This window comes from Thamnophis sirtalis, unplaced genomic scaffold, assembly GCF_051295495.1.
Source record: "Thamnophis sirtalis isolate CommonGarterSnake01/CBP01778 unplaced genomic scaffold, rThaSir2_p1.2 scaffold_3, whole genome shotgun sequence".
Lineage (NCBI taxonomy): Eukaryota > Metazoa > Chordata > Lepidosauria > Squamata > Natricidae > Thamnophis > Thamnophis sirtalis.
The window spans coordinates 77,901,852-77,921,921 of NW_028261383.1; the positions used below are offsets into that span (position 1 = coordinate 77,901,852).

At 42.2% G+C, this 20,070-nt stretch overlaps 1 protein-coding gene across 2 annotated transcripts; it reads left to right on the plus strand.

Annotated features, from left to right (window-relative positions):
• The first annotated feature begins 1,616 nt into the window (after nt 1-1,616).
• HYAL2 (hyaluronidase 2) lies at nt 1,617-17,709 on the plus strand. 2 transcript variants are annotated; one of them, XM_014068485.2, is made up of 5 exons: nt 1,617-1,772; nt 1,981-2,209; nt 4,125-5,097; nt 15,030-15,119; nt 16,437-17,709. In XM_014068485.2, exons 3-5 carry the CDS (start codon nt 4,168-4,170, stop codon nt 16,839-16,841), a joined length of 1,425 nt encoding a protein of 474 aa, XP_013923960.1. In that variant the 5' UTR covers nt 1,617-1,772; nt 1,981-2,209; nt 4,125-4,167; the 3' UTR covers nt 16,842-17,709. The 2 variants fall into 2 exon arrangements, with proteins under 2 accessions (XP_013923960.1, XP_013923961.1); XM_014068486.2 differs by lacking the exon at nt 1,981-2,209 and having other exon boundaries at nt 1,648-1,772.
• Nucleotides 17,710-20,070: the final 2,361 nt, after the last annotated feature.

A 20,070-nucleotide genomic window follows, 5' to 3' on the forward strand; every position in this document is an offset into this window, starting at 1 on the left:
CTGGTTTTTCTTTGGAAGATGTTTCGCTTTTCATCCAAGAAGAGAACTAAAGAAACTTCTTGAATGAGAAGCGAAACGTTTTCAAGGAAGAACAAAATCCAGTTACCTTTTGAAAAAGCACCTTTGGGATAGTGTAATACATACCTGGCAGGTGCCAGTTAGGAACAAAAATACAGGTAGGTCTTGATTTACAATCATTCATTTAGTCCCTAATACATTCACTCATCTGACTCAGCTTCTAAAACTACCTTCTGGTAACAGTGACTTGTGCAAGTATAACGAGTTACAATGGTGCTGGAAAAAGTGACAAGATCGTTTTTTCACACTTAATACAATAAGTGAACAATACCCCAAGGTCATGTAATCAGAATTCAGATTCTTGACCACTGACTCATATTTATGACTGTTGCAGTGTCCCAGGGTCACCTGATCCTCTTTTGCAACCTTCTTTAACAGATTCACTAAACAACCATGTTACTAACTTAGCTGCTGTGATTCACTTAACAATTGTGGCAAGAAAGGTCATAAAATGGGCAAAACTCACTTAACTACCATCTCATTTCACAACAGAAATCACTCAATTGTGGTCGTTAAGTTGAGGACTACCTATAATTATGAACCAGCAAGTCTGAGAGCCAAATTTCTCCTTTACCATAAATCCACAACCTGACCAGCACCAGCACTTCACTAGTTGTGCTTGCACAAATCACTGTTACCAGAAGGTAGTTTTAGAAGCTGAGTCAGATGAGTGAATGTATTAGGGACCTGTTACCTGCCAGTTCTAGTTACTTTCTTACCTGTGAATGGGAAGAACAGCAGCCCAAGAACTTTTGGGAAAAGTAACTTTATAGGACTGCTAAATGGACATCCTTCTAAATCTTAATTGCCAACAGGGATTCATTAAGCCCTAAATTATACGGCATTCCGTTATCTAGAAGCCACTCTTCTTAGTTACAAATATGAATAAAGACCACTCTGTTCATTCCATTTGGAAGTGTATTTTGCACATGGAAGAGGTGCTTGTCAGCTGCCTTGAGCAATTTTGTACTCACACATATCCCTAAGCAACCCATGAGAAGAGCAATTGTATAGTAACATTTGATGTCTCACTATTGATTTTTTCCCCCTACAATATCAGAGAAGGAAAAAAACAATAATACAATGCAATACGTTCCCCGATTCTGTTGGGGGGGGAATCAATAGTAAGACTTCAAGTGCTACAGCTGCTCTTCTCATGGGTTGCTTAAGGGTACCTGTGACTACAACAGAATCCAGCTACTTCTAGTGTCCCATGCGCGGTTCGCCTCACCGACAAGCTACTCCGTCAAGGAAGAAATTAATTCTTGTTTCTTTAAGAGGCGAGCCACGCTCGGCGCACAAGAAGTAGCTGGATTATACCAAGTGACAGCCGTCGGTGGGTGAAGCATTCAGATCCAGCAGTCGCATATGCATGTACTGTATTTATAGCTGACGGTGAAAAATCAAGATTCTGTAAGACGTTGTCTCTCCTTTTTCTCTCTCGGTTCCAACAATTCTCCCAGAGCAGTTTGCTTGGAACGAACTTTTTCGTCGATGGGGGAACAACCCCCTGCCTTTAACGCAGCATCGTTCCGTCCCCCCCACCCACCCCGATCTTTTAAAGGAAAAGTTGAGGCGCCGGGGAAGAGAGTGGGTGGTACCGGGCTCACGGTCCCTTTAAGAGCCGAGCGCTCTGTGCCCGCGAGGATATTGTAGATAAAGCTGGCAAGGGGCTTGGTGAGTTAAGTATCCAGGTGAGTTCTTACAAGGAGAAGCCTTGGGGGAGGGAGTGTTTTGAATGAGGGTGGGGACTTATGGAGGAGCTACTTGGAAGCAGAATCCAGAACTGGCTGCTCATTTGAATCGGCAAAGAATGGCTGAAGCTGGGAAGAAAGAGGCGCGCGGGGAGGGTGTTTAATGTGGGTTGTCCGAGATCACTTTTAAGGTGTTTTGTTTCTGCAGAGCCGATCCTGATTCGGGAATCTCTTCAGATCGTCTGTGGAAGGGGCCGTTTTCCTGCGAGGCTGCGGATCTCTTTCTCTGCTTGCTTTGGCAAAGCTCCTAGCCCAGTTGATTGAAATGCCCGCTCGGTCGGAGGCGCTAAATGGAAAACTAACTTCTCCGTAAACTTTTCTGCAGCCGTTCCCCCACTCCCGCCGACCTCCTATGAGTCTGGATTGAATCTCTTGGGGTGAGGAATCTGGCTTGTATCTTGGCTGAACTAACCATTCCAAACTCCCGAATTTAGGGGCGAGTTCGATCGCTTTCGCTCCCTCGGAGCGTAGCCCCTTCTTAGCGGTTGCGGTAGCACGTGGGGATGCGCTTCTCTGGTCCTGCACCCGCCGTGATCTTATTTCCTTTCAGCTGCGATTTTTCACACTCTGCTGAGGCTTCTGCCTCTGCCTGGTTGCTTCAGGAGCGGCTCCTGAAGGCCAGCATTCTTGTGTGTGGCTTTGTTAGTTCAACAGTTGCTGACATCCACATTTTCCCCCAGCGCCTTCCTCTCGCCTGTTATTTGATAGGGGTTTCTTTTCTTTTTTTTTCCGCCAAAGAAAGCAACTTTCAGAGAGCTCTTTTGCTTGAAAACTTTAAAGCTTTAGTCCCATTAAGTAAGTAGGAGTAAGAAGGTGGGAGCTGAACTTACAACAGGAAAGGCTTCTACTAGTACAAGTTGTGGGCAGAACTTGAGAAGGGGTTCTATGGAGCTCATTTTCAACTGAACATTGAAGCATCTTTAGACATTGCAGAAATTTGAGGGGGACACGCAGTCAATGCAAAGTACGGTTTTTCAAATGGTGTTTCAGAGTACCCTAAAGTTCCTTGAGAGATTGGGAGGGGGAGTTTGCTGAAATTCAGCCTATTTTCTTTCACCAGAATTTTGCCTCTTGGTTGAGGTTCCAGGTTAGATTGGGTTTTTTTTTTTTTTAAACCTAAAAGGCTCCAGGTCCTGAAAAAGTTTGAAAAACATTGCTTCAGAGAAACTATTTGGGGAGAGATTTCATAGAATTCTTTAAACTCCTCTGTCCAGATTCTGTTGAAATAGAATTCTTTTGGGAGACTTCTCATAAATCATAGCACACACATTTCCTATTCCAGAGTAAAACTAATTAACTTGTTTCTTTGCACTCTGAGTGTTAGAGAGCTTCGCATGGGCTCAAGTCCATGGTGCTTCTGATACAATTTAGATGTTCGTACTGAGTTAGGGAATGTCCCTTTGTGAGGGAAAATAAGAATATTCCCTGTGGTGTAGTTGCACTACTGGTGAGCCTAAAATTGTTCAGGAGATATATTACACGCATGTCATATACTCTTGAGTCTTACACCTTTGAGGAAGAAAAATGAATATAACTCTTGTATTTACTGTTGATTGTTTGCTTTTGTTCATTTCTGTAGGCTATGGGGGGAATTGCTCCAGTCTCAGGCGAAGAGCAAATAGATTTTGACAGGTCATACAAGGATTATACCGTAGCAGCTGTTTGAATTGTTGGCATTGCTGAAAAAGTAAAGCTATATTGGCTATTGGATAGATGCGGTCTTGCAACACTAGACTTTGTAGTAGGAATTCTAAGAATAAACAATCATTTTCCAGCTCTGCTACCAACTTTGTAAATCAGAGTAAACCAGAATGTTAGGTAAATCCTGATAAGGGTATTTCAGGTCTCCATTTTACATCCCAAATTAAGAAGGTCTGGTTTTCCCAGGTTGAATACAATAAAAGGTTATTGGCAGAACAGATTCAAATTAAATTTGAGGAATTCTTTTTTTTTAAAGTGATTGGTTAATAGCACAGAACCAGACCTTCCATTGCTCGAGAGGGATGGAGTTTTTACTTTGTTCCAGTGCTACAGTATCTTGCCCAACCTCAATCCCGACTAGGTGGCTCAGTGGCTAACACACTGAGCTTGTCGATCAGAAAGGTTGGCAGTTCTGCGAGTCGAATCCCTAGTACAGGTGTCCTGCGTGAGCAGGGGGTTGGACTAGATGACCTCCAAGGTCCCTTCCAACTCCGTTACTTTTACGAGCTTCAGATGCTTTAAGGATGCTATTCTTCCAGGTTGCGCAAGTCTTGTAATAATGCTTCTTTCTCTCTCTCTTTTTCTTTGCAGGCTTTAATCTGCCATCATTCTGTTTTTAAGTGACTTGGAGAGAATGCAGGGGGGCGATGCACTGGCAGTGCCATGGCTCGTGTTCCTAGCTGTGGCTGGTGCTCTTGGGCAGTATGACAGGCCTGCTTTCACCCCCATCTTCACCCGCAGGCCCTTTATTGTGGCTTGGAATGCACCAACCCAGGACTGTGAGCCTCGCTTCAAGGTTCCATTGGACTACTCTGTTTTCGATGTTCAGGCCTCACCTAATGAAGGCTTTGTGGACCAGAACCTGACCATTTTCTATAGAGAACGCTTGGGCCTTTATCCCTACTACGATGCGAACAAAGTGCCAATTAATGGGGGTGTCCCACAAAACAGCAGCTTGGAGAGACATTTAATCCGGCTAACGGAGAGCATTCAAAAGTACATCCGGTCCGATTCAAAGGAGGGATTGGCAGTCATTGACTGGGAAGAGTGGAGACCCATCTGGATCCGTAACTGGCAGCCCAAAGACATTTACCGGAATGCCTCTCGTAAGCTCGTGCTGGCTCGGCGTCCGAAATTGCAAGAAGATCAACTGAAGAAGGAGGCCCAGTACGAATTTGAATCATCGGCTTGTGATTTTATGAGGGAGACTCTGCGATATGCCAAGAGCTTTCGTCCACGACAGCTCTGGGGTTACTACCTCTTCCCAGACTGCTATAACCATGACTATCGTAACAACCAGGATAGTTACACGGGCCACTGTCCTGATGTAGAGAAGACACGGAACGATCATCTGGCCTGGCTCTGGAAGGAGAGTACTGCTCTCTTTCCTTCCATTTACTTGGAACGTGAATTGGCCAACACCATGAATGGCCGCAAGTTTGTGAGGTCTCGAGTAAAAGAAGGCCTTCGTATTTCTCAACAACATCATGATAACTATGCCCTACCTGTCTTTGTCTACACCAGGCCCACTTATAGCAATCAGCAGGATCTTTTATTAAGTGAGGTAAGAATACTTTCTTCTTAGAACTGAGAAACATTATTCAAGAAATTGGGATCTTGAGTAGCAGTCATCAATTCAGGGCTAATCAACTCTTGATACAATTGGAAGGTTGCTTACTTGGTATAGAATACACTCGCATGCCCTGTAGTGCCCGCGTTTACTGCTATTCTGCACAGACAAAAATAGTGACTGCGTCCAGCACTTGGCCTGGCACAAAATCTAACTAATGGTCGGCTTTTGATTTCATAAATTGTGACTAGGTTGCCACATCAATCTCGGTTGATTAATCCATTATTTGCTTAACTTTTACGTGTTGAATAAACTATAATTAAGCGCATTTCTACATCATGCTAAATTACAGGAGCCCTGCTGGCGCAGTGGTTAGAATGCAGTATTGCAGGTTAACTCTGCTCACCGCCTGGAGTTCGATCCTGACATTGCTCAAGGTTGACTCAGCCTCCCACTTTTCCAAGGTCTGGTAAAATGAGGACCCAGATTGTTGGTGGCAATATGCTGACATTGTAAACCACTTAGTGAGTGCTGTAATGCACTACAGAACGGTATATAAGTCTGAATTATTTATTTATTTATTTATTTAATTAGTTTGTAAGCCGCCCACTCTCAAAGAGACTCAGGGAGGCTTACAAGTAAAAAAAGGAAGGGGGGGGGGACATACAAAAAAATAAAAAACAACATTAAAAGTTCAACAACATTCATAACTTAGGATGGGGCTGGATACATCAACAGCCCCAGGCCTGCCGGAACAGCCAGGTCTTAGTCGCTTTGCGGAAGGCCGGAAGGGTAGTAAGGGTCCGGATCTCAACGGGAAGATCATTCCATAGGGCCGGAGCAGCTACAGAGAAGGCCCTCCCCCCGGGGAGTCGCCAGCCGACATTGACCGGCAGATGGAATCCGGAGGAGGCTATTACTATTGCTATATATATAATTTGTTAACTCCAAGTATGCTAAGTTTTAAAAAAATCAGATCACATTAGGGTTTAGTGTAATGTATAAACCCAGTCTTTGTGCAGAACCTAGTCTATTAATTTAAAACTAGTTTCATACAAAACATTAGAAATAGTAATTTGCAAAGTGTGTTAATATGAGGAAAGCATCAAAGCATTAAAACAGTCACATTCTGCATTAGACTCCCAAGCATTCGCTTTGAAGATTGTCCCTGGTTCTCCTTATATTTATGGTCTGGGACCACCATCAAGATGTTGTGCATGCATATACATGAACACACATAATGGAAACAATCTTTCAAATAATATTTCAAAGCAGGTGGGTTAAGCTTTCTAGAGGATGTGGATATTTTAATACGTTCATACCCATATGCTTTGTACAACACCCATTTTTAGTCCCTTAGGGAGCCCTAAGTTTTTTCTAACCTTGCAATTCTTGAACATTTCAGAAATTACTTTATTGGTAGGTATAATACCACAGCTCCGTAAGATCCAGGTCTTTTCCCACCAGATATATGTATAATATACCTCCTGATGTTTTACTCCCTTGTGGAAAATAGAACACATCAGCATTTAAAAGCATTGTTTTGGAAATAAATTGGCTAATAGAATTCTAATGTTTGTGGAGCAATGTGAAGAGAACAATTGCTTTGGTCTATCAGTTGGACTGCATTTCACTGATTTAAAATAACTTGTGTAATCAATTCATGATAAAATACTTAGGTGGGGAGCATTTACTCCAATTTATGGCTCCAAACGGGGTAATAAATATTCGTACAAAGTAGATATACTTGAGGTTTAATTGAACATCTAAAAGGATGGCTTAAATTTCCTTCTAAATTGACGGGAGCCAACTGCGATGGCAATTTGTTCCATAGTCTATAGTACCGCTTCAGGAGAAGGCAGAATTGGCTGTTGATATTAATAGTAGAGTATTGCACACCTGCAAAGATCCCCCACAGAAGTTCTAAGATTGTGTGGTGGGACCTAAGAAGTCTTGCAAATAATCTGGATCAATTTTGAATCCAAGACCAAACTACAAATCTGGTCCTTCATGGTATGATAACTCTGTGGAAGAGTATGCGTATGTCAAATCCAAACCTAAAATTGGTAACAATCCTTTCTTGTCCAAATTCTATCTGTTCTGTACCCAATCCTTTATGGCTTGGAGACATGGAGCTTTTCAGTTATAAGTTTGCAGGAATGAAATGTAGTTGGCTGTTATCACATCCTTCCCAGAAGTTTTGCGTATTTACTTATTTATTAAATTTTGGTACCACCCATCTCTCAGAGTGACTCAAAATATGGTGAACACTCCAGTTCTCAAAATATGATGGTTCTTAGAACCTTCTTCCCCGACAACTGGCCAGTTCCCAAGGAGCTGAGCAGAATTTTCCCATGCTGTCTTTGGCTAGTGCCTGGTGGAATGAGGTCACATTTTTATATATTAATATATAGTTCTGACTATATTTATATATAGTCCAATTAGGGACTCAGTGGCTAAGATGCGGAGCTTGTCAATGAAGGTCAGTGGCTCGAATCCCTGGTGCTGCGTAATGGAGTGAGCTCCTGTTACTTCTCCCAGCTTCTACCAACCTAGCAGTTCAAAAGCATGTAAAAATGCAAGTAGGAAAATAGGAACCACCTTTGGTGGGAAGGTAACAGCGTTCTGTGCACCTTCGGCATTTAGTCATGCCAGCTACATGACCACGGAGACGTCTTTGGACAGCACTGGCTCTTCCGCTTTGAAATGGAGATGAGCACTGCCCCCTAGAGTCGGAAACGACTAGTACATATGTGCGAGGGAAAGCTTTACCTTTATAGTTCTGTGTGTTCTTACACACACACACACACACACACACACACACACACACTATATATATTTCACCTATCGTATTAAGCACAAATCTATGCAGGGCTCCAGATTGAAAGATAAAAAGGTGATTTGAAGTGGGTACAGGCACCCACTGATGTAATATCCGCTATCTTCAACTTCTTTAAATTACTGAATATTTTTCTAAAATCTCCAAACTGTCCACTACATTGCCATGTAATTCCTGGAAAAGCCATACAACATTTATGGAACAGGAGTTACAAAGAGATGCTTTAGGAGTACTGCACATGCTCTCAAGCACATTTTTGCCTTCTAAACTGAAGCACTGTAAACTATTAAGATTCCCTAAAGAGAAGGAAGCCATTGAGATGGATTCATATCCCAAGTAATTGAAACAGCACAGCAAAAAGCAGCTATTGTGGTCTAGGTGGGTCTTTTAATTTGGATTCTTTTGATCCTTCTTCTACATTGAACAGGTGCAATTGAAGTAAACACAGCCTTTTAATGATGAGGTGGAAAAGATTTTCTTTTCTCTCTCTCTTTTAGGGTCTTTGGGACAGTTTGGGAATTACTTTCTTTCTCACCTTGAACCCCATTAAGTTTGTTTTAGGATTTCCAAATCTAAAGGTTATTTTCAGGGGATGAGCAGGGGTTGGGGGAAATCTAGAAGTGCAATAATTGACCCCTCTTCCTTGGGATTATGAGTATTGGCAACTGGGGTACTTGAGAGAGTTGGGGGCACTTTCCTTCGAGCCTTTTGGAAGTTGCATAAAAATGCTTTTGACAACTGTTGAGATCTGGATCATTTTTGCTTTTTCTCAGCGTGTTTCAAGTTTGTGGTAGAAGGTGCTGAAGCAAACTGGAGCTGCATCTTAGTAGATTTAAAAGAGCTGTGATTTCCTCTGCAAGTGGCTTGCGTCTGCAAAGTGCTGATGATTATTTCAAAATGAGAGGTATATGTAATAGTAACCTCAATGCACTTCTTTATTACTGTAATTCATATTTATGCTTAGCAATGGTACAATTTTGCACTGAAGCCTGCAGTGGGTCTAGGCCCTCAAACTACCATTCTATGGAGCTGCTACTTCTATGAAAAAAACTTGTAAGAGGACATGGCACGACAAAACCGCGCTCGACTAAAGCGCGCCCGATTAAATCGCGTCGCTGACGTCATCAACAGGGCGACAACAACGAGCGCGGAGAAAGAAGGGCGCTTTAAATAGCGCTTTGAAAGCAAGCCGATTCAACTTAAGGTAAGGGTTAGGTTTAGGGTTAGCTTTAGGGTTAGGTTAAGGGTTAGGGTTAGGTTTAGGGTTAGGTTAAGGGTTAGGTTTAGGGTTAGGTTAAGGGTTAGGATTCGGTTTAGGGTTAGGTTAAGGGTTAGGTTTAGGGTTAGGTTAAGGGTTAGGTTTAGGGTTAGGTTTAGGATTAGGTTTAGGGGGGTTAGGTTTAGGTTTAGGGGTTAATTTTAGGTTTAGCGTTTACAGCGTGCTCCTGTCTCCGCGCTGTTGTCGCCCTGTGATGACGTCAGCTACGCGGTTTCGTCGAGCGCGCTTTAGTCGAACGCGGTTTTGTGGTGGAACCGTAAGAGGAAGGTTTTAATCCCTGCAACTAGAAAATCATTGAGATAAACTAAGGAGTGCTTTGAAGATAAGCTGTACAATGAAGCATCAAAATGAATAGTCATGTCTAGATAAAGATAACTAGCAGCTCAGCCAGTTTTTCCAAATTTGCTGCCCTTTCAATTAGTTGGTATAACAACAACCAACATTAGGAATATGAACGCATTGAATTCTGACAAGTGCAGTTTCATATGTTGAGTGTGGTCAGGCTGAACTAGTCTGATCTAAGGTCCAGTTAGGTGGGTTGTTAATGATAAAACTAGGGATTTAAGCATTTTGTGACTAAAGGGTTACCAGTAGTACCGAAAGGACTTATCCACTATCCCTATCCATAACCTAGAATCTTTTCTTTTACCGTTCTTACAAAATACTGGGCATTCAAGTTGTATACCTACAGTTGAAACCTACATTAACAGGTAACCAGTGCTGAAACACAAATACATGGTTGAATTATTGATTTTACTTCTACTTTTGAGAAGTGGTCTCTTCTCAGTTCCCAAGTTATGTTCCAAATTGCATTCATTCATTCAAGAACATTGGGCGGCCATTGTAACAGCAAAAGAAACATTTATTAGATCCATCCATGCTCCCTGCTCCACCTCATTTTCTGCAGATCGATCTGCATAGGTAATAAACTGTCATGGCAAAGTAGCACACTTTACTTTCCAGTTTTGGGTTACTGGATATTACTAGCTGTTCACATTCAGATCAACACCTCTGCAATTATGGAGGTGGATAGATCTATATATTGGTTGTTGTCCTCTAATTTCCAATGGTAGCTGGCTCTTCCATCAAAAAGCTAATGAGTTTGGTTATTAGTGAGTGAAATGTTGAGCCTGAAGGATAATCATACCTTAGAATTATCCTTTGGCTTCTGAACCAATTATGAGCACACCTACGGTGTTTCCCCAAAAATAAGACAGGGTCTTATTTTCTTTTGACCCCCAAAACAAGCACTTGGGGCTTATTTTTGGGGAAGTCTTATTATTTTTGAGGTGCAGGAGGCACCGAGCATGGTCACCTCATAGCTATTGCTGTGTTGCAATATTTTGGGGGGAGGGCTTATTATCCAGGGAGGGCTTATTATCCAGGGAGGGCTTATTTTCAGGCAAACGGTAATATTTAAAAGATGAATTTGACGAATCTAATACGATCACTTCCTTCTTGGGAGTAAAACTGGCTTCCTGTTACCAGTGAAAAGATCAGGGTAGCTCAGCTCCTTGAAGAGTTACTTATCTGGCTTAGTAGAAGGATAAGTTATGACCTGGAAGTAAGGAGGAAAGCAAAAGGTTGAAAGGGTGTCTGGTTAATGTACTCATTAGTCTAAGACTGGAAAAATGTTCGTTTCATGTGGGTGAAGTTCTCTTTGTTTGGCTTTGCTTCTGATCCCCTCTGCCATTAAGGTGCTGCTGGGCTTCTTTGATCTACTCTAAGTTGTCAGGCTAAAACAGTGAACATTTGCAGAGTTCAGGCATCAGGATCAAACTAGAGCCTATTTTGCAGCCACTATAAGTCTTGTCATCCTATCCTGGCAAACCCAATGGGCCTAGAGTGGTGCTATTAGATCAAATGCCCTGACAATGATTTCCTGGTTGGGTGGAGGTACCATGATGTTCACTGATGATTTACCAATCCATTAGAGAGAGAGTTGTGCTCCACAAGTGAATAAAGGAATATACTGTAGAGGAAAGTATGGGTTGAATAAGAATAGTAAGTCAGACTCATTTTGGAGACTATTCCTTGGGGAAGATTTGTGTTCTCTGCAGCAATCATCTATGATAACCCCTGGCCCACTTGTAGAAATATATTTAATCTTACCTTTGCTTCCAAGCAGTTGGTTTGTAATCCCAACATGGAGGACATGTGCTTGGCTCTTCCATATAGTTTTTGAAACTTTGCAAAGTGGATGGGTCTATATCCTAGAATCTGGAAGACAGAGGAACCCAGGAACTTGATATGACTTCCCTCTCTCATCATAATCCTAAGGATCACTTTATCTCTAGGACAAAGTGATGCTTGGAATACTAATGAATAAACTAGTGCATAGTAGTGATAAAACATGAATTTCACCAAGCATGGATACAAGCTCATGTGTGAGCCTATGAAATATCAATTGCTCTCCTGTGTCCCTGTTTAAGGTTAGCTGATCCCTACTAGGGAAGGATCACTTTGCTCTTGTGATATGTTTGCACAATATTTTGCTGTTAATGTCTCTCACAGCTGCCAAAGTTGACTCTTCATGGGCAGAATCAGGTGACTTAGGTGACAATCTTGAGACATTTTCTGGAATTCCTTTTAGTCTCTGGTAATGAAGTGGATAGATGCTCTTTGACATGAGTTATGTTAAACCTGTGTTAAACTTATGCTCCTCATGGTTCCTTTTGGGATGAGGGAAGAATATAACAAGATGGGCCCAAGAGGTAGTCAGTATGTCTTTGGGGAAGGACTGATGCCAGCTACCATGAAAAAGATAGTAGTATTCCTTCTTTTAAAAATATTTCCCTGGTCCAGTCATTTTGGACGTTAGTTTGTCTCCAGCCTTCCCTTTTTGGATGTACCAGTTGCAATTGAGACTTTGCTAACTGTGACTCATCCTTGTCTTGATATAATTTGATTACTGTAAAGTGCTCTGCAGGAGGTGCCTTTGAAGACCAGCCGAAATTACAGTTAGTTCCAAATTTAGTTGCTCACTTCTTGGTGAATGAGACTCTCCAGAGCCATGTGACTCCTGTGCTGTTAGTCTTATGTTGGCTGCCAGTAAAGTGCCTGAAAATTTGGCAATTCCTAAGTATCTTCAGGGCTAACGATCAACAAATCAACTCGCCCAGTAATGCAAAAAAGGATGAATAGTGCCCCATTTGGGAGACAGGGGATTGTTTTTTTAAATAAAATTTTTATTTTCAAACAAACACAAACACACAACACATATAACATAAAAGCCTCCTCAACTACATACAGTGTGTTGATTGGTTACAAGGTCTTTCTGCGTCCTTTCCATAGTCATCACTTGAATTTTATCAAAATTCACATATTGTCAATCAAGACATGAGATTGTTGTTGTTAGTTGAGAAGTTGTGTCTGACCCATCACAACCCCATGGACAATTTTCCTCCAGGCCTTTTTGTCCTCTACCATCCTCTGGAGTCCATTTAAGCTGAAGCCAACTACTTCAGTGACTTCCATCCAGCCACCCCATTCTCTGTTGTTCCCTTCTTCTTTTGCCCTCAGTCTTTTCCAGCATTAGGCTCTTCTCCAGTGAGTCCTTCCTTCTCATTAGGTGGTGAAAGTATTTGAGTTTCATCTTCAGGATCTGATCTTCTACAGATTAGTCAGGGTTGATCTCTAGGACTGACCAGTTTGATCGCTTGCAGTCCAAGGGATTCGCAGGAGTCTTCTCCAGCACCATGCATTACACGGATTACCACTTCATGGATTACTGCCTTGTTGTGGCAAAGGGGCTTGCATAGTTCAATGAAGCTATGAGCTATGCCATGCAGGGCCACCCAAGATGGACAGATCATAGCAGGGAGCTCTGACAAAACGTGATCCACTGGAGAAGGAAATGGCCACCATTCCAGTATCTTTGCCATGAAAACCCCATGGACAGTATCAAAAGACATGAAATGGTAAACAGTATTTCTCAGTAATGCCCCCCGGTTTAAGGAAGCCAATCAAGGCTCATCTTTTCTGGACGCCGAAGCAAACTGAACACACTTCCAATGTGCTTAAGGATGCAATGCTGATGCTATTGAGGGCTATAAAGTATTCCTATTCTTAAGAGTTTAATATTTATATTGGTAATGTTTTGTTGATGTTAATGATTGAGGACCCCTGGCAGTTGTGTCAGAATACACAAGAAAACAATTTGTTTGACTCAGCTAATGTAGAAAGTTACTTGCTAGATTATTGTGGAATAATAATAAGTGGAACAACTGGTTCCACCACAAAATCGCGGAGGACAAAATCGCGCTCGACGAAAGCGCGCATTTGACGTCATCACAGCGCGACGAAAACATCGCGCTGTGATCGAAAAATGTAAAAATAAAGCTAAAACCTTACCCTAACCCACCCAAACCTAACCCTAAACCTAACTCTAAACCTAACCCTTAACCTAACCCTAAATCTAACCCTAAACCTAACCGTTAACGTAACGCTAAACCTAACGCTAACCCTTAACCTAACGCTAAACCTAACGCTAACGCTCTAAACCTAACCTAACCCTTAACCTAACCCTAACCCTAAACCTAACCCTTACCTTTATGTGAATCGGCTTGGTTTCATTTTAATTTTATTTCAATTTTTAATTTTTTTCGTCGCGCTGTGATGACGTCACATGCGCGCTTTCGTCGAGCGCGATTTTGTCCTCCGCGCTTTTGACGGGTCACGGAACAACTTGCCTCCAGAAGTTGTAAATGCTCCCAACACTGGAAGTTTTTAAGAAGAAATTGGATAACCATTTGTCTGAAATGGTATAGGGTTTCCTGCCTAAGCAGGGGGTTGGACTAGAAGACCTCCAAGGACCCTTCCAACCTATTCTATTCTGTTCTCCCTACCTTTACTTATAAGTAGCTCAAGGTAGCAAACATTCACAACACTCCTTTCCCCTATTTTCCTCACAAAAACAGCCCTGTGTGATGGGTTGGACCAAGAACAAGTGACTGGGCCAAAGTTACAAGCTGGCTTTTATACCTAAGGCAGGACTATAGCTCATAGTCTCTTGGTTTCTAGGCCAGCACCTTAAGCACTCCACCAAAGTTGTATTATTTGAAAATACAGGATGACAGACAAAGATGTGGAGTAGGACTACGGTCTAGTAAAGCAATTTGGCCAGGGAAATTATGAAGGGAAAAGGCACATTTTTTCTATTTCCTATTCAGGAGATGATTCATCTGCTACGATTTTGCCAGAAATATATTACTTCAATACCCAAAGGCTCTGAATAATAAAAGGACCTTTATAAAGACCTTTTTGCTAAAGAGTTAGTCCCATATTTAAAGTATTATTTGTTTTTATATAATTAATAGTAATTGTTAGCAACTTATTTGTATCCATTCTAAGCTGGAAAACATTTTGCTAATCAGCTAATGCCCAATTTTACTACTTATGTGCTTGTACAGCTTGTCATCAACTTATAACCATTCATTAGGTGACTGTTTGATGTTACAGCGGCACTGAAAAAACTGACTTATGACTGTTTTCCACACCATGGCTGTTGCAGCATCCCCATGGTCACATGATCAAAACTCAAGATGCTTTGAAACTGGCATGTATTTATGACAGTTGCAGTGTTCTGGGGTCAAGGGATCACCTTTTTCTTATCTTAAGTAAAGTCAATGGGAAAGCCAGATTCACTTAACGACTGCAGTGACAACGGTGGCAAGAACGGCCGTAAACTGGGGGAGGGGAACACACTCACTTAGCAACTCTCTTGCTTAGCAGTGGAAATGTTGGGCTCAATTGTGATCATAAGCTGAGGAGGATGACCGGTAATTCTTTTTGGCTATTTCATTCCAGACAGATCTGATCTCCACCATAGGTGAGAGTGCTGCTCTGGGGGCAGCTGGTGCTATCTTCTGGGGAGACGCTGGAAACACTGGAAATAAGGTATATTCACTCCCTTTCCTTCATTCCTACTTTATATGATCTCATGCTAAGCCTAACACCACAGTAGTTTTCCCTACAGTGGATCTCTTGAACAAACCTTTTGATCTCTTTTCTGTTAGGACCATGTCAGGGCCTGTTCAATTTATTAAACAGCTACTATCCCAACAATGCCTCCCTGACTGTTCTTAATCTCATTGGTGTTATGTGGAGCTGTTTGGACAGGTTGTAAGTGAGTTTATTAAGAGGTGGGCTTTGCATATTTCTGGAAGGATGTAAACGTAAGAAAGCAACAACTTATGTGTTGTGGCCTGCCAGAGCTAGCAGCAGATTCAGACAGTGAGGAGGTTGGGGAGGAACATGGGCCAGTCCTGGAATCTGGGGAAGGCTCTGATGAGGGCTCTGTGTGGGAGGCAGAGAGGGGGGCAGAACCCTATGCCAGTTATCAGCTGCCTTCAGAGTCAGACATCAGTGAGGCAGAAAAACAGCTGGAGCCTGTTCCCACTGTGCGCATGCGCAGAGTTGCCAGACAAAAAGAACAGCTAAAGAACAGGCGTCAACTTGGGAGTAAGGCCACAGATGGATGTTGAATGGCCCCTCCCAGAGGAAATAAAAGAACGAAAGGGAAGTGGACTCTGCAGGAGACCATTTATTCGCATAATTGGTTCGTGTCTCTCCGAGACTCCTTGCCAAGTTTTGCAGATATTGGCCTGTCAGCTCTCCAAGCCAGATAAGGTCGGTGACTGTAAATCCTCCCTCGAAAGACTTTGTTGGATGTGAATGAGCAGAATCCACATTAAATTAATGAAAGGGACAAGGAGTCTGCTTTATGCTCTTGGGAAGCCTAGGTCAGAACATTATGATAGGTATTTTGAGTTACAGTAAAAAAAATATTTTACATTTTTAAAATATGTAACTTTATGAGCATAGAGCTAATTTACATTCTTCAAATTGTTAATAAAGAATAAAGATACAAAAAAAAGAGATACTGAAGTAAGTATAAAAAGTAAAACAAAAACATCATAAAGATGAACTGTCTCGCTATATGATGTATCATATGGAAAGGGAGCTATTCCTGCTTGAATTGAATTCAGAATTTCTATACTTTTGTCATCATGGTGTATTCTCCAATATTGGTCTCAATTCTTCTATTGTTGGCAGGGTTTTTCTTTGCCGGTGTTGTGTGGCTTTCCCTTGATCCTTCTCATTTCCATTATATCCACAAACATTTTGACGGCATTTGCAAAACAAATCCCTTATCGGTTGGACCTGTTTCCTGCCTTCTCGCATTTTACTCATTCGGATTTTCTTCTTCTGCAGAAAAATTGCCAGCTGATTAAAACATACATAGAAGAGCCCCTTGGCCGTTACATCATCAATGTGACAACCGCAGCTGAGCTCTGTAGCCAGACTCTTTGCAGGGGCCATGGCCGGTGCCGGCGCCAAGAAAGTGAGGCCAGCATCTTTCTGCATCTCAATCCAAACAGCTTCCAGATCTACCGGAATGAATCCAAGCATCCAAAGCCACTCCTGGGAGCCAAAGGGAAGCTCTCTCAGGCAGACATTTCCTTCCTACAAACCCACTTCCAATGCCATTGCTACCAGGGGTGGCATGGAAAAGGGTGCGAGAAACAGCTAAATCCACCCGGAGGTGGCCCCTCTAATTCTTACACACTTGGACTCCAGTTGCTGGTGACTGTCTTCCTTCTGGTCTGTTTGCACTAGGCCACCTCTCCAGTGGAATCTGTGGGGTGCAAGGGAATCCATGGTGCTTGGAACAATAGGAGAGGCGGTGCTATAGGCAAGGAAGCTAGGCAGCCAAGAAGGAGAAGTAGGGGCAGAGCCCTTATATCTTTATTTAGCAGTAAAGTAGCAGACCTCTTAAAGAGACGGCTCTACCTCTCCCTTCAGCACCCCGTAGCCCTTCATGAGGCAAAAGAGAAAAGATCCTTCTAACCACTGAGCGTGCCTCTTCAGAGAGCTGGACAGATGGAAGAGGAAAGGATGCTTTAGAGACTGGCGAAGGAAGGATGCTTCACGGGGCATGACCTCCTCTGTGGCCCTTGCCTTGGTTTGTCTGGTAGCTTCCTTATCATGGGAACCCATAACAATGCCGTAGGTCAGCTACCCAAAAGAGAAGCTCACACATGGGACCTGGAGCCAGAGTGCAGGGTCTCAATGCCTACATCCAGTCCTTCATATCCTTGTTTTGGATAAGGATTAGGAAGGGGCTGCTTGGCTCTTCTGTTTTAGGGAAGGGTGCCACAAGCAACCGTGGGGGAGGGAGGCCTTGAAGCACAGGTGTGGAGGTTTCATGGAGCTGCTGTAATGAAGAAAATTGCTGCTGTTCCCCATCTCTTTAGATAGGTGGTAGAGAAAGAGGTGAGTCCAGGGGGATTACCTTGGAGAGTAACTTGGAAATCACTCTTTGCGGACTGTGGGGTGGGCAGCACAGTTTTTAATGGCCCAGATAAGGCCATTGACAGGGGAAAACATGCCAGGTTTGTCTGTGGCCACTGTCAACTTGGAAGCCCGCACCTCTTACAGGAAAACCAAAAAGTTTTACCTCAGAATTAAAGAGACACAGAGAAAATCATGTGTGTTTTGTATTGTGTGAAGGAATCTTGCTGCTTCCCCTGGCACTCTTTCTTCCCTTTGCTCTTTGCCAAGAGGGAAATTCCAGCTGAAAGCAAGCTCCGGTATGCAATAGTGGATTTGGCCTGTTCTTTACGTGACTTCCCCAGGGCAAAATATGGCTTTGTCACAGAACGTGGTCCCTTGATGGTGCTGATTTCGAGCTAGGGAGAATACCATACAGCCTGTGCTTGATCGAGAGGGTCCTGGCCTCTGCTGTGTCCAACGGGTATAAAGATCATTTGCAACAGTTGTCTTTTTCATTCAGAGGGAGAGGGGGGGGGGGCTCACCTCTCTGGAGCAGCACATAGCTAGCAATCCCTTTGCCCAGTTCTTCCTGATCCTTGCCATGGTATCTTTAGCAAGGCTAGGCTGCTTTTGTGGGTCTGTGGGTCTCATGCACAGGAGATGGAACTCCCTAGATTAATCCCTACGTATTTCTTCCTGGTGAAGAATAGCTGGCATTTTGTCGTTCCTGAGTTTTAAATTGGCTTCAAAGTTTAGCAAAGTCATCCCTCCCGTTTGACAAAAGGCAGAAGCTCGGACAACCAGCCCATAAGGAGGAATGAACCAAGACCTGCCAAGATTTTTTTTTCCAGTATGGTAAATGTGCCGAGCTTGAAACATTTAAAGAAACAAGTGGCCATTTTATTCCATTCTATTTTTATTTTTCACTATAGATAATACTCTGCAAAGAGGTTTTTACATATCAAAATAATCCCCTTGGCCAACCTTTCTGCAGGTTAGGTATCAAATAACAACATGGACTATTTCCACATCTATTTAGTAATTTTAAGATGATAACTAGGGAGTGAGGATATATTTCAAGTTCTTTACGGTGAACATTTCAAATATTTTGAATTCTTTTTTTGTCTGGGGGAACAAACCCATTGAGAAATATTTTCAGTGAAACAACATGAGTTGGGTTTGGAAAAGACTTGTTTGTTTTTTTTTAAATTTTGTGCATATTTTACTGGTAAAACACATCCCAGTATTATAAAAGGGCTTCTAGTACCATGCTCGAGGAAATTCTGAGACTTCGTGGACTTTAGTCTTAATGGAAATTTTACCAGAGTAGAAATCTAAAATGATTAACTTGATCAACAAAAAGGCAGAGATATAAAAAATTAACTCCCCCACCCTTCCCATTCATTTTTGCAGGACAAACTAAATAAGCATTGAACTCCTTTGAAAAATTCTTGGCACTGGTAGGCTGTTTTGTTTTATCAAAACCATTTTAACCTTATTTTAACCTTCCAACTGGAAATGATCGAACTGGGAGTTTGAAGCCTTGTACACATGTGGCCATTTGTTTCATGAAGTTAGATTGCATGCAGTTGTGTACAAGGGACAAATACAATTGCTTTTCAGGATGGGGAGGTGCCGTTCTGCTACTTTTATTTTGAAATGGGATGTGGCTTATACCAATCCTTGCTACTTCCCCAGAATGAATCTGTGAAGTATATCTTCTAGGTATGACTCTGGTGTGACAATGATCCAGGTGGTTAAACTGCCAGGTTCTTGTTTTAAATCATTGCTCAGGGACTGTGAGACTAACCCTTTGTACATTTCTGAATTGTTCTCCTAAGAGCTCTAGGAAAGATTCTAACAAGTGAAAATATCAAGGCCACTGAATTATAAATGATCTCCTGTCACCTGTTCACAAATGCAAAATCTCTCAACCACCCTAGCAGAGGAAATGGCTAGAATTCAGTGACATGGTGTGCTTGTTATCCCTTTGTTTTAATTCTAAAATGTGGGTTTCTCCCGCCTCTCATTACTTACGTTCTTCTGCACAAAACATTTTCCACCCCTAGTTTAAAGAAACACAGCTGCCATTGGAGATAATATAGTTGCTACTGCACAATGTAATTTGCTGGATAATTAAGAAAGCAGTGGGAAGAACATAAGGAGACTAAGCCAGAAGAAAAAGAGAATTGTTTTTGTAGCTGTTCTGTTGGAATTCCTCTGCTGGTGAAGTTCAAAAATGACTGTGTTGATTGATGCTGAATCAAGGGATCTATACTAGTGGGAGGTGAAAAAAAATTATTATTATTATTATTATTATTGTTTCTCTACTTTTGCCCTTTGAGATTCAAATCCTATTGACATTTGGAGTCTGCATAAACATGCCGTGATTTTGCTATTTGTCCTCACAATTCCAGCTTTTATTAAAAGCTCAAATAAAGTTTGAATACATTGACTAATCAGCAAGAAGCTGTTTGGTTAGGAAGGGGGAAAAGACTGCTACAAATAGCTACAGGCAAGGATTCTGTTCAATTAAACCAATGGATGAAATTCAGCTATTGTACTGGCACTG

What these genes read in the sequence shown, in the direction of transcription:
- HYAL2 (XM_014068485.2), top strand. Translation starts at nt 4,168, where the DNA reads ATGCAGGGGGGCGATGCACTGGCAGTGCCATGGCTCGTGTTCCTAGCT. An exon ending in AGGATCTTTTATTAAGTGAG is followed by an intron (nt 5,098 to 15,029) that starts GTAAGAATACTT and finishes ATTTCATTCCAG; the next exon opens with ACAGATCTGATCTCCACCAT. An exon ending in CTGGAAACACTGGAAATAAG is followed by an intron (nt 15,120 to 16,436) that starts GTATATTCACTC and finishes CTTCTTCTGCAG; the next exon opens with AAAAATTGCCAGCTGATTAA.